At 36.5% G+C, this 14937-nt stretch overlaps 1 protein-coding gene across 1 annotated transcript in view; it reads left to right on the top strand.

The window, feature by feature from the left end:
* The window catches only part of ZNF407 (zinc finger protein 407), a 407110-nt gene that overhangs the window by 132753 nt on the left and 259420 nt on the right, over positions 1-14937 (top strand). The window contains exon 4 of the mRNA XM_007449668.1: positions 1552-1626. Coding sequence (XP_007449730.1) covers positions 1552-1626 — 75 coding nt within the window. The remainder of the gene's footprint in view (positions 1-1551; positions 1627-14937) is intronic.

Genomic DNA, 14937 nt, shown 5'->3' with positions numbered 1-14937 from the left:
GACTTAAATGGACTGTTGTTATTGCTGTATTCTTTTTTAAGGAAATGAAAAATATTATTTATTTTGTTCAAATCAAACAGAAACAAATATATCTTATACTGTAATTTTGTTAAGCACTTAATATCACAGTTTGATTCTTTGTATGTAATAATCATTTTTTCATTTTATGGGTTGGTGGTATGATTGGTTATTTATAGTTGTAAAGCATGTGTTGTCCATAATTGTTACTCAGTGTAGAGAAAAGAATGAATGTTATATTTAGTGTTATACAAATGCATTACTTGAATAATGGACCCAGTCATTAAAAAAATACAAGCATATTATTTTAGCCTCAAAACTGAGGTTCCCTAATATTATATGAAAATAACCAAAATAGACCAGACATGAAGAGGAGCATTCACATTTTGGTCTTGGCTTTTGACACACGTCTCTTCCATAAGGCCATAGTACTTTATAGTCTTGTGTTGCCTGTTTGTGCAAACATGTCCAGATGAATTCAGTGTTTAATGGTAAGAATCTTATAACATGCCAATTTGATTTGTAGCCCTTCATATCACAGAATGCTAATTAAAATCGTATTTTTGCACATGTCATGCCTTTCATGTACATATGCAAATAGATTCTGTTGCCTTTCAGCTATTAGTAACTTTATGAAGGACAGCTGTAATACGTAATTAACAAAAATGTTTGCAAGCCCTTTTACAGTGAAAGTTACAATAGTAAAATTTTTTTGCTTATCAAGAGAGCCATTTTAGTCTGATGCTTCTGAATGAGATCTAAATTGTTTTAAATACTCACACGAAGTAATTAAACTGTGTTGTACTCTATATATGCAGAAGAATGGTGCACTATGCACTGGCTACTGATTCCTGTCCATTTCATATCTATGTCAGCAAAATTGAATTAAGTGATCTGATTTGTGTGTAAAATAGATAGCATGTCAGGTAATACTTTTTGTTTGTTTTAGTTATTGATACCTTCTGGACACTTAAGTACATTTTTTTTTTGCTTGTATTGCAGACATGGTAAACATTTATATCATTTAAAAAAAAACTCTCCAAATAATTACCATGTTTTTAAGGAAGCTTCATGAAGGCTGTTCATTTTCTCTTTTACAGTCCCGTAAATGTTTAATAAAATGACATTTTCTCAAACTCATTGCATGATTGAAGTGTGGGATCAACTAAGGGGCAGGGAATGTGATACTGAGGTGTTGCTTTATCTTTCTTACTAACTGACAGTGAAGACAGTGACTAAAGAACTAAAATCATTGGTTTGGTCCCTGTTCATCTACTCAAGTGAGAAAATGAACCAGTGAATTTAAATGCAGTTATTTCTTCTGGTTTTCAGGTATTGCAGTATATTAATCTGTATGCAAGCTTTCTGCTTAGAATTTAGTGCCACTGTAATGTGAATTTTCATGTTACAAATATATATATATTTTCATGTTTTATATATATATATATAATTCATGTCTATTTTTTAAAAAATTAGTATGTATTTCTAGCAGAGTTAAGTTTTAGTTCTATAATAACTTTTTTTTTTTTTTAGGGTTGCTTTTGTAATGAAGAAACACCTAAATACTCATCTACTGGGAAAACATGGAGTTGGCACACCAAAAGAAAGGTAATTTTCATCCATTTTTAAAAAATTTAACTAATATAATTATGTTTTCATTTTAGATTTTGTTTAGTGGGGTGACTTGTAGAACTTTATCAAGTCAGTTTGTCATGCTCTACATTAGTGATATTCTGTTGTTGAATATCATATTTTATGCCATTCTCCCATAAGAATTTTTTTAACATCTTTATTGGAGTATAATTGCTTTAAGTGTTGTGTTAGTTGCTGCTGTGTAACAAAGTGAATCACCTCTATGTATACCTATATCCCCATATCTCCTCCCTCTTGGCTCTCCCTCCCACCCTCCCTATCCCACCCCTCTAGGTGGTCACAAAGCACCAAGCTGATCTCCCTGTGCTATGCAGCTGCTTCCCACTAGCTATCTATCTGTTTTACATTTGGTAGTGTATATATGTCCATGGCACTCTCTCACTTCGTCTCAGCTTACCCTTCTGCCTCCCTGTGCCCTCAAGTCCGTTCTCTACATCTGCATCTTTTCCAATAAGAATTTAATGTTGCATTTTAATTGTAGAAAATTCAATCAAAGAATATTCGAAAAGAATTTGAAAAGAGTTTGTGAATTTGTGAAACAACCTTGAAACAGTAGAAGAGTTCAATTAGAGGGAATTGACCTCTGCAGATGCATCAGAATGAGCTAAAATAAATATGTAAAACCAAACTGTCTATTTTCATTTGAACTTTGTGTATTTTTATTTTGAGGTTTTAAAATAACATTTTTTGAATTCTTACTGTAGAATAAAACATTGCTGATGTTAAAAAAGAAATACATCTTGTGTCATCCTCCAAATAATACTACGGTTGCCATGTCATGAAAAATAACACTACAATTACTGTGTCATCAACTGCCAGGTTTTCTTTTTTCTTGCTACTGTATCATAATTAGCTTCATCACATAGACTTAATTATATTAGGTGAACTGAAATACAGCAATGTCAGCTACCAGGTGAGCCTGGCTACTTCTGAAACTCTAAATCTTTAAAATGTGCAGCTCCCTCAGCACTAGTGCAAGTACTCTCACCTCCTTCAAAGACCTGATAGGTTTTCAGCTTTCCGCAAATCCTCCAAGATGGTATCTGAAATTCTGAAGACACTCCTAGAAACTTTTGTTTTAAATACTATTTGAAAATGTCAGTCATGATGCAATTTATTCTGTCACTCTATAGCCTAGGGCTTCTTGTGCCATGTTTGTAAACGTTTAATAAATTTTTAAAAAATTAAAAATACTCATCAGTATGTTCTGTGTTTACAAGGAATTTAACTTGACTTTTCTATTGGTGGCATATTGTTTTCTTTAGCATTTTAGTTTGGACATGACTACTGTGTCAGAATATTGGAATGTTACATATGCCTACTTTCTGCCTTTTGGTTTCTCATACTTTTCTTTGTAACATTATATTTAACTTGAGACAAAATTTGTGTGTTGAACAGATCCTGAATGCATTATTCTTGAAATTCAAAAGATTTTGTATTATTTAAATTGTAATTTGGAACCTGTCAAAGTTATGTTTTTAAGTATTTAAGAAACAAAACATTTGTAGTTATTGTGTTCTTGTTGCTTTCATTTGCATTATCTCATTAATCATTATATGACATTATCAGTGGTGCATTGTTATTCTGCTATAGAACTAAAGACAGATTCAGGAATATACAACAATTTCTTCAATATCTCATCATTAATAAGTGTTGGAATTGTTATTTTTCTAATTCTGGTGCTCTTCTGTGTACTGATTATATTATCTCACATTGAAATCTTTACATATAGGTACTTAGGGTGTTTCATTCACACAATAAATTTGAATGAAAACAATCTAGATCAGATAATTAGTAAAAAGAAAATATTTCCCTACTATATAACTCGTATACATTTTGAACTCAAATGTATCATTTTTGCTTTTTATTTAGGAATTTAAAAAATTTGAGTATGTCTGTTCATATGGTTTCATATTAATGAAAAATTCAACATCTTAAACATATATTTATCCTCCAAGCACCTTAAAAACAGTAGATACCTCCTATATATGGTGCTAGGAGTTTGAAAATTCCAGTTGTACTCTTAGGTTTTTCCATTTACCTTTTCCTGTGCATTCCAGGATAACTCTCTGTTGCTTTCACTCATTTTAGTCCCTAATACAAAAAGAGAGGCTAAAAAGAGGCAAGAGAAAGATTGCATGTCTTTTTTAGCCTTTGGGATATGGTAAGCTTTTTCTCCAATTTTTACATGATTTTTGTCCTCAAATGAGGAGATGAGTCTCAAATGGGAAAGTATTCCTCATCTTCTGGGTTATTACCTTCTAAGTAGTCCAAGTGCAGAGTTCATCTACATTCAACATTAGACTGAATTGTTTTTCCTACCAAAAATTCTGTGTTTCAGAGGACCTCTTGTTTATGATATCTGTTTATAGATAGGGCATTCCCTCTTCCTGATAGAAATACTGAGTTGGAATGCCAGGGCTTCAGCCACAGCATAATTTTCCAGTAGACGTCCATAGCTGGAGAAGGCTAAGATTTAAGTAGCAAAATCTAGCACAGTAAATACCGAAAGGCTCCTTCCTTCCAGTCCACCTTCCTCCATTCCTTGGAGTGGGAATTGATGCCTTTTACCAGCCTTAGGAAACAAAGAAACTCTTTATCAGCATATTCAACCATCACTTTGGGCATAACTGTTCTCTAAACTAAGTTAAACATTTTTTTCTTCCTACTTAAAACATTAATGCCTTGGCCATAGTTTTGCAAGCTTGCTATATTTTAATTTCTCTAGGACAATATAATCAGTTTATTCTTTTTATGTTTTGAATTTGACTCTCCCCTCTTATGCATTGCATATTATAGCAGATAGTAACAGAAGTTAGCTAAATAGGCTGTGACAATTAAATTAATAATGTATTTTGTTTGCAAGTATTTAGGCCTTGTGCTTTGACTGATATATGCAAAAATGATAATTTATTACAAATAAATCATATTCTTGCACTATAGTTTGTTGAACTAATGAATTTTGTCAGCATGACTGTCATTAGCAACAGAAAAGTAGATAATTTCAAATATATATTTTTTGACTCTGTGAACACCTGAAGTGATGGCTTGTGTAAGAACATACTTTTTTGTCCCTAAATTTGCATGAACTTATTTTAAGGTAGTTTATTACTATATTTTAGAAGTCTTGTACACTTAAATATAAACAACTAAACATAGCCACATTCAGTTCACATTCCAAAATGATAAACTCCCAATTAATTTGCAAGTTCATTCTAAAGTATTCCTTATTTTAAGTAAGTAATTCTCTTTATAATATAGTTAGCCAAAGTAGCTTTCTGAAGCTGAAATCTCTCTGAAATCTCTAATAGAAATCTAGAAAACGAGCTTATCCACAATTGAAACAGCCATAATAAGTATATCTTATGTGAAAGCCAGGTGCATATTACAGTAGAAAGAGATAGCATTTGTAGTTCACTGCTTGGAAATCAGCTGGGCTTTGAATGACTGTGTAAACAGGAGGAGGGGGAAATGATTCACTCAGAATTTCTGATCTGATACACTGCTTTTGTGGTGTCTGGGACAACATCAGGAAATGTCTATACTGGCAGTATCTATGGAAGGCTGATGTGCTCCCCAAACCAGTTTTACCAGTAAAGGATTTTAAGTTGGATGTGTATATCTGAGAATCTAAGAGCTAAATAATGTACCTAGTTTTTCAAGTTATTAATGAATATCCACCCATAGTGTTTTTTCAGTGAAGCAGTTTTTGCAGGAGTCTGTGAATATTTTAAGTCTCAGATTGTGCCTTATTGTCAACCTAGCTGTGGGGTATCTTCAGGCCCCTGGGGGCAGGCTCAGGGCTGGCCAGTGATTTTGTTCAAGTGAATGGGTTTCCCCCAGGCCTCCTTCAGATTCCTGAGCCCTGATATTTTTGTTGGCTTCTCTCCTTTATCAGACATTTGTAACTTGTGATTGGGCATCTTACTTTTAACAGTATCTTTGAGCTTATTGATGATAAAATCTTTTCCCCTCATTTTTACATATACCAGATATTATGTAGTCTGAGTGTGGGATAGAAATACTGGCAGCCCTGATAGTGGTTCTAATTTGTTATGAGCCATTGCTATAGGACAGGATGTTGTGTAAGTCTTTTGGAATCTATCTCATCTCCTTTCTCAAGAACTTTTTTTGTTTTGCGGTACGGGCCTCTCACTGTTGTGGCCTCTCCCGTTGCGGAGTACAGGCTCCGGATGCACAGGCCCAGCGGCCATGGCTCACGGGCCCAGCCGCTCCACGGCATGTGGGATCTTCCCGGACCGGGGCACGAACCCACGTCCCCTGCATCGGCAGGCGGACTCTCAACCACTGCACCACCAGGGAAGCCCAAGAACTTTCTTATTTATATGGTAAAAATTGTATGAAGGCATCATCATTGTTTTCTGTCTCTCAGTTTAGATGTAAGCCTCACCCTTTTTCCCTTTCTTCTTTCTTTCTTTCTTTCTTTCTTTCTTTCTTTCTTTCTTCCTTCCTTCCTTCCTTCCTTCCTTTTTCTTCCTTCCTTCCTTCCTTCCTTCCTTCCTTTCCTTCCTTCCTTTCCCTCTCTCTCTCTCTCCCCCTCCCTCCCTCCCTCCCTCCCTTCCTTCCTTCCTTCCTTTCTTTCTTTCTTTCTTTCTTTCTTTTCTTTCTTTCTTTCTTTCACATCTTTACTGGAGTATAGTTACTTTACAATGGTGTGTTACTTTCTGCTTTATAACAAAGTGAATCAGCTACACATATAAATACTGAAGCATGAGAATGTCATCCGAAACCCAAACATTCCTGGGAAAAGCATATATACGTGTACGTGCACAGTTGTTATTGAAGCTTTGCCAGTGGTACTTTGGGTTCATTAGAAACTTAGGTTACTTTTAATTGAGAGAATAATACATTTTTTAAAAACTCTGAATTACATATATTTAGGTAGACTCAAATTTTTCCTATTAGAAGAGATTATATTCATAATGTGAGATCAGCTCCTGCTGTTGTCACTTTATTGTTCATCTTAAATAAGTAACTTGCCTTTTGGCTAAGTTGTTATTGCTTATATTTTCTTTTATTAAAGGATCAACCATTTTCCTTAATATTTGTTCCATCTGAATTTCTGTAAGGTAAATTCTGTTTTATATTTTATCATTGAAACAGGTAGCTTATTCTCATGGATGCAATGAGATATTTCATTCCGTGTTGAGTGTCCTTCTCGTCTCTGAAGAGTGTTCTTTATAACACTTGTCAGTCACGTTGTGTTTTCTGGCTCAGGTCTGCTCTCCCGTCACCGCTGCTTATCGCTTATCGGTTTCCCCTCTCAGTTCTTCTCTTAATCAATGGCTAGTGATTTTTTTTTTTCTTTAATGAGGCCCAATTTTGGAAAAAAAAAAGTGTCTATGGGCTCCCTTCTGCTTTCAAAAATATTTATATAAGAAGTGACTCTGTTGAGCCAAAATGGAGGAAAAATATTTCAATTCATTCTATCTCGGATTGCTTATTTTAATGAGTGGGAGGTTGTTATATTTCAGTGACTTACTATTGCTTTTGCGTGAGCTTAGGACTCCCTTTCCCCTATCTTCTCCCATTTCTCCATCTGTAGACAGCATCTAGTATGTAAATAATATCCTATGATCATTTGACATCATTTTATTATAAGAAAGTTGGATTGAATAGACAGCCCTGCTAAATAATTATTTCTATGTGGAATGATAGATAGAAGTCACATCACTCATGTAAAGCCAAGGTTGTTATTTTTAGAAAACTCCCTTCTATATTTTCCTGACTTAATCTGACCACTTATTAAGGTACATAAGGAGATAGTATATATTTTCCACTGAAATTATCTTGTTAGCATTTGGGTAGTATTTCTAAATTAAATGGATAATTAGGATGTTCTATGATTGCTTTATGACAAATGTTTTCTTACTGAAATGGGTATATTCTAATTCTTACTTTATAAAATTTCCAGGTGAAAGTTAGCAAAAGTTAACATCACTTGTGAGAATATCGGGATCTCAGCTCCTTATTTGTTTGTTGAAGTTTCCAACTTACTTTTTGGGAAGGTGTTTGGACCTAGTTACAAATGGTTCTCATGACTCATCTGTGAGGGGATAGAAAACCTGCTTTTCATGCTCATAACTTCGTTGGGGCCCTCAGTTCCCATGAAGCAATGGAAGCCCTACTCCTACTTCAGTTGCGCAGTGCAAAGCTATGTGGAATATCTGGATTCTGTATATTTGTCCTATAATTTAGTTTGCTGTTCTGAGTAAATATGCTTTCTACTCATTTCTCAATGTGCTTTCAGTTTTACCCTTCGATCAGTCCCATCCCTAGAGAGCTGCTTTCCTTTGCCTCCATTGGTTTTGTTTTCTTCCTCCAATAACATTTTGACTGATTTTGTACTTAGTTTTTATGATAATGACTTAAATTTCAGAATGCTTTAAGAAGTAACCTTATAAAATGCGTGTCTTTATTGTAAAGATCGTGCTCAGGGGCGCAGCTGAACACATGTCGTATTTTCCTGGTGAGATCCTGGGGGTGGGCGGGCAGTGTCTTTCTGGTCTCTCTTCCAGGAAAAGTTGTGCCTTTCTGAAACAACTTGTCCTTTTGGTCTTAAGTACTAGCAGATCGTGAGTATAATTGAGTTTTCTTCTTCATGTTCACTGCTGGGAAGCTCAGTGCCAAAATTGTAATTCATCTCTAGAAATCAGGATGGACTTCATGGAATGCGTTTTATTTACTACTGTTATTTCTAGTTTCATCCTTTTTTCCCTTATGGGAAATTCCCATTTTATGTGAGTGGTATATTTTAACAACCTCACATAAATCAGAGCTCACATAATTCAAGGGAAGTTTTGTAATGAGAATTTTTGTGGAGTAGGGTCAGTATTTGTCTGGGAGGACATGTGTCTCCAGCCCTGTGGTTTGGGGGCATTGTGTCGAGCAGTGTGCAGCCCTGTTATGAGACGTTTTTTTAATTGTCCTTGCCCTGTTGTATGAAAATTTAGTGCACTTTAATGGTGCTTTTTATTTTTCGAGATTATCTTATTTTGAGGAATGCTTGCTCCTAAAGTGTGCTGAGCAGACATGGTGTGTAGTCCCCAGCCAAAGAAGGGAGGGTTGCTTAACTTTTATAGCAGGGTCCTTGCTCTCTGCCCCGTCAAAAGTAACTGCTGCTCTTAGCGCATCACAGTTGTGCTGATAAAATTCCATGTTTACTACTCTAGGGGAGATTTTCATGTTAGCAGCAGGGAAAGTCTAAGTGTTAGAAGTATGTGTGTGTTACAGAAATGTAAGATTGTTTTCTTTGTTTTCTAAGATTCATTTTTTAATTTTAAGCTAGTATTTTATTGAGCGTTCATCTCTGTGTGTTTTATTCCTGGGCATTTAAATAGACATGGATATTATATGATTCTTGTTCTTTTAGAAGATATTGTAGGTTATGCAGTTATCCATAATATGTGAAAAGAAAAGCTACACGATGATACAAAAGAAAGTTTTAGAAGCGGGAACAATTAATCTTGCTTAAGAGGTATTATGGGGGATGCTAATGAAGACATCTAATTTATTCATTAATTTATCCTCCCAATAAACATTCACTACATCTGCTATTTACAATTACTGCTGTGTTCCAAAACTGAAATGGCATGTCGTGTTTGAAGATGATACACCCTCCGTTCTCATGCCCCTTCACTTTAGGGTTGATGGACTGAGGCTAAGCATAGAGGGATAATACGTACATACAGGAAAAGGAGAATTTTATTAGGATGCGCTGACAAAAATACAGTAGGGTGCTATTCCAGAGAGTGTCTGGGCCGGGTGTTGCTTTAGGATGAGTGCTCAGAAAAGACCTTTCTGAAGGGGTGCATTTTAAGTGCAGCATAGATTCGGAGCCCTCCCAGCAGAGAGCACAGTCAGAGGCCTCCAGTGAGGCGTGCGCGAGCTTGGTGAGTCCTGCCCCAGTGCGCCCTGGGGCTGGGGGAGGGCAGAGGGGAAGATGAAGAGCTAAGACACCAGCTGTTTAGGAAACGGTCACCCGTGGGAGTGTTTCCTTTAGCGGGATCATGGGGCGGGTGAGGGTGGGCCTGGGCAACTGAGTTGGAATCCAGCTGGAAAGAGCCTTGAATGCTATGCCAGCTTTACCTCTTACTCTGTACAGAAGAGGAAGCCAGCAAGCCGTCAGTGTGGAGTTCAGCCCCGGGACAGTGTGGGCAAGTGGATTAGCCGGTCACAGCGACATTTCCTGGAGACCCTCACCCGCTCTCCCTGCCTCGCCTGCTCCCTCTCTCCCTCAGTGCCAGTCACCTTGCCTGATTCAGTTGCGGAGCTTGCCTGCAAATAAGCCGTTTAGGCATTGGTTTTACAGGCAGACCTTCTTTTCTTGTGCTTTGCAAATATTGTACTTTTTACAAATTGAAGGCTTGTGGCAACCCTGCATCAAGCAAGTCCATCAACTCCATTTTTCCAGCAACATTTGCTTACTTCCTGTCTCTTTGTCACATTTTGGTAATTCTCACAAGATTTCAAACTTTTTATTATTATTATATTTTTTACGGTGACCTCTGATCAGTGATCTTTGATGCTTGTACTACGACTCTGAAGGCTCAGATGATGGTTAGCATTTTTTAGCAATAAAGTATTCTTAATTAAGGTATGAATATTGTTTTTTAAGACATGATGCTATTGCACACTTAACAGACTACAATGTAGTGTACATGTAACTTTTATATGCACTGAGAAACCGAAAAATTCATGCGACTGGCTTTACTGTGATACTTGGCTTTAGTGTGGTGGTTGGGAACTGAACCCGCAGTGTCTCCGAGGTCTGCCTGTATTTTGTTAGACACATTCTGTTCCCAACTCCGTAACGTATTTCTTGCTTTCTCTATACTTCCATTCTTCCTATTCCTCATTACACTCCTACTACATTCCATCTTTCCTGGTTATCATTCCAAGTCATTATTGTATTTCAAGCGTCAGTATGAGGCCCCTGTCTTCTATGAGTTTCTTCCTTGTGTATTCCATCTCTAAATGATTTTGCTTTTTTCATCATATTCCTATGGAACCTTGGTGAATAAAGTATATATATTTCTCTCTCCATCTCCCAAAGTGGAAACCCAAAAGGCTATAATGATACTGTATATGTTATAATGATTTAATCTAGTACTAGCTCATTGAGTTATTAGACCAGAAATGTATGGTTTAGTACTGATAATCTTTATTAAAATGACATCTGTTTTGTGCTATTGCCTCCTCTTTCATTCCTATATGGAAATAAAAGTGAATTCTGTGGAGATAGTGAACTATACCTTTTCTACTATGAATGTTCTAATTGCTTTTGCATGTGATAATACATTGTTGTTTAATGTCACAAGTTAATTTTTTAAGGGTTTTGGTTTTTTTTCTGCTACCATTTAGTAGTTCAATCAGATCTTGGATATAAGAATATCTGCCGTTTTAACCCTTTTTGAAGTCAGTGAATAAGTGATCCCAAATATAATCAATCAGATATGTTAAATGTTCAGAATATAGGTGTTTTCCCTTTGCAGGCATCTAGAATATTTTTGGCTATTCTCTTCTTTTATTTCACTTAAATTGCTTTTAGAACACTGGGGCTTATGCATCTGGACTCTGATTAAAATATGCCTTAAGCTCTTATCCTTAATTCCCCATCAGTGCCAGAATTAAAGAGAACAAAGACCTATATGTTCACTGCAGCCTTCAATTAGGCCTAATTACCAACTTTCATACAGTTTCATTATACAGTACTGACTTCTTGTGAGATGTTCTTTATATTCATGATGTCTTGGTAGTTGCTTATAAAAGTGCAAGTTTAAATTTTTTTCCTGAGGAATTTTCAGGAAACTTACAACCTTTCTGAAGTAATTTTTGTAAAGTTGGATCAAAGCGGTATAACAATCCATTTTAACAGATGAAAAACAAGATGTTTACATTTCATTATGCCCAGAACTCTGATAGGAAAACTCAGGGTTTACACAGATTATTCTCTAAGATATCTCGTCCCACCCCCAGTTCTTAGTCCTTGGGTCACCTGAATAATCCACTGTGAGCTTCAAACAAAGGGCTTCTCCACCAACCCTGTGCTGCTCTCGCCCTCGTACTCAGAGAAAACAAGCAGACATTGATGTTCTGTAAGAGACTGGCCGATCTTGTAGTAGTCCTTATGTTCCACAGAATGACTGTCTTCTGCTGCATCAGGTCCTTCCTTCCCTTTCAAAAGAATCATGATGTCATTTGATACATTCTAAGATATTAGCACCTCCTAAGGTTGAATCATATGAAATTAACACTTAGGTTAAAAACCATCAAATATTGGCAATTTCATTTGAGTCAAACCTAATTCTATTTAGAACTGTTTCTAGCATATGATGTCAATATAGAGATCTGCTTTTCAGTGAAGTAATCATTTCCATTGAGTTTTTAAATCTTTTTTTTTTTAAATTTTATTTATTTATTTATTTATTTTTGGCTGCGTTGGGTCTCCATCGCTGTGTGTGGGTTTTCTCTAGTTGCGGCAAGCTGGGGCTACTCTTCATTGCGGTGCGCGGGCTTCTCATTGCAGTGGTTTCTCTTGTTGTGGAGCACGGGCTCTAGGTGTGGGGGCTTCAGTAGTCATGGCTCATGGACTTAGTTGCTCCGCGGCATGTGGGATCTTCCTGGACCAGGGATCGAACCTGTGTCCCCTGCATTGGCAGGCAGATTCTTAACCACTGTGCCACCAGGGAAGTCCCTCCACTGAGTTTTAATGTAATCCAGTTCTTGCTTTTCTTATAGACAGTGATTCCCTAGACATAGTGTGGTGCAGTAAGTATGATACAGAAATTGGGTCAGTATAATAGGAAAGCTGTCTCAGCAGACTTTTTTTTTTTTACTGTTTCCACTCAGTGTCCACTGAAAGCCATGTCTGCAGGTCTTCTAGGTCTGTGTCAGCTGCAATTTCAAGGCCCAGGTTTTGTCTCACTGTGAAAATCCTTCCCTGGATTTCCGTTCTATGTAATCGCTTCTTACTACTGAGAAGACTGACGTACAGCTTAGCACGTTCTATTTGGATTCTCTTTTTTGTTTAAAACACAGTGGGTGTATGTCCTGGGTCCACACTAGATGATTTCTTGAGGGTGTGGTTGGCAACTGTCCTTCTCTGTCTCAGCTTTTCCAAAGGTGACTGACTTTCAGTGAATGTTGATAGATTTAAGGTATTAAAGTCCTCATTGAAATTTTTCTTTTTCAGGATGGACTTTTTCTTAGCTGGTCTAACATATGATTTATAGTCACATTTCTAAAAAGGCAGTGCAAACTAGTGTAGTTGTGTGTAACTGTCGATGGTTCTGTCTCTTGATGGAATCAACCTCAAGTGCATTCTTCCTGAGTCACTGTGGCTTTATCACCTTCTCCTGGGAGGTCCAGGACACATGTTCTCATTTTTCAGGGGTATGGTGACATGGACATGAATTTATAGTTATACAAGTACAAAAAACATCATACTATATGTAAACACAGCATTTTATAATTTTAAAAGTGCTTACTTTTAGATAAAAACATGTTAAAGAAATTTTTAGTTGCTAAGGTCTAAACAATATCTGTGTCTCCTTTTTCATGCTAATCTGATGGAGAAAAGGATTATGGGAAACAGCAGATTCAGTGGAACATATATATAATGAAGTTTTTATTTAAATTATACCCAAATTTTCTTTCAAGTTAATTAAAACAATAATTTTCCCTTTCCTTCTCACAGTGCACTGTAATATTGAGAATGTCTTTTTCTCATTTCACATTTATAATTACATAATATGGATATGCCGTATACTTTTGGCAACTAGAAAGTGGCAGTCTTATTGCTGGATATCAGGTCTTTAAAATTTTATACCTTTTCCTTTTGCTAAAAATATATTGTTTATATGATAATCATATCTTGAACATTAGGAAAATTTTTAACAAGAGAACTAGCCCAATGCTTATTATTTATTAGTACTCATAGTGATAGCAGTATATGAACATATTCAAAGTCTCAGTGAGTTTCTGAGTTTTCTCTTTCTAATAAACAGGGAGAAAAACCTTACATAGAACACTGCTGTGTAAAACCAGTAAAAAGCAAGTGCTCTGTCGGAAGCTGCAAGGGGGGCTGGGCCAAAGACCATGTCAGTGGTGGGGCACCTTCTCTGCATCTCAGAGAAGCTGTGTCTTCCTCATCAGATTAAACAGAATCTCTTTATACGTAGAGCTCTTTTACTTGTATAGTAAGCCATTGACTTTTTCACCTTTAGCATTTATAATATTGTTGATCCCTAAGTGATGAGACATAATGTAAATTTCTGTGGAAATTCCAGTTTGAATCTGACGTGCTCAGGTGCCGCTGAGTCTGAGCCCTTAACTTAGCTGGTGTTAGATCTCAGTACAGCTTTATTTACTGTGCTCTGCTTGTCATAGGTATCTATGCCTCTGAAGAAGTGATTAAAACCAAAAGTCTAAACAGATCCAACTGCTGGAGTTGATGAAAATAAAGAAAGAATGAAAAAAATGTAAGAGCGTAATCATTCTTAGCTAGAGATGTAAGGTTGGGATAAGTTAAAATCTGTAAGGTAATGTTCTAGTTTTCAAGTTCAGTGGTAAATTCATAGATATTCATTATATTATTGAGTGAATCAGTAAAGTAAAATGGGGCCACAAATGGATCAGTGATGAGCAAACTTATTTTTGGCCCAGTTTTGTGCCTTGACGTCTATGTAGTGAGACCGTGATTTGCCACATTCGCATGACCCACATCATATGCTTGATGGGAAACAAAGAAAGTTGGTTTCAGAAAACTTTCTATTTAGTTCTCTAGCTAGTACTGAAAGTACCCCATTCAATGAAGGAGAAAATTTTATTGACTCTTGAAGAGATGGCTCTCTTATTGGTAATGTTATGAATGGAATACATCTGGCTTTCAACAAAAATGTCAATTCTTAGAAAATCATTAGTCTGTAAACATTTATCTGAAATAACAGTGGGGAACTATTAATTCATGTGGCTGTTAGCTCACTTTTATTATGAGAAAAGTTTGACTTGGAAATTTTAGGAAGTGTTTTTCCTTGCATGAGGTCAAGTTGGCAGTGGAGGGACCCTCAGCTCACCCTGCCATAGAGAAGCACTTTCTTCTGAGTGAAGCAGCTCTTAGAGGAGAAGCGTTGGGAAACCAACAGCCGTTCCTCTGGTGGAGCTGCCATCACAGAGAGGTGCATCTCAGGAAGGACCCTGCTCTCACCGGGGATTTGGGTGGCCTGGGGCTGACCTCGCCTGCTG

This window comes from Lipotes vexillifer, unplaced genomic scaffold, assembly GCF_000442215.2.
Source record: "Lipotes vexillifer unplaced genomic scaffold, Lipotes_vexillifer_v1.1 scaffold196, whole genome shotgun sequence".
NCBI lineage: Eukaryota > Metazoa > Chordata > Mammalia > Artiodactyla > Lipotidae > Lipotes > Lipotes vexillifer.
This window is presented reverse-complemented; position numbering and strand designations above follow the sequence as displayed.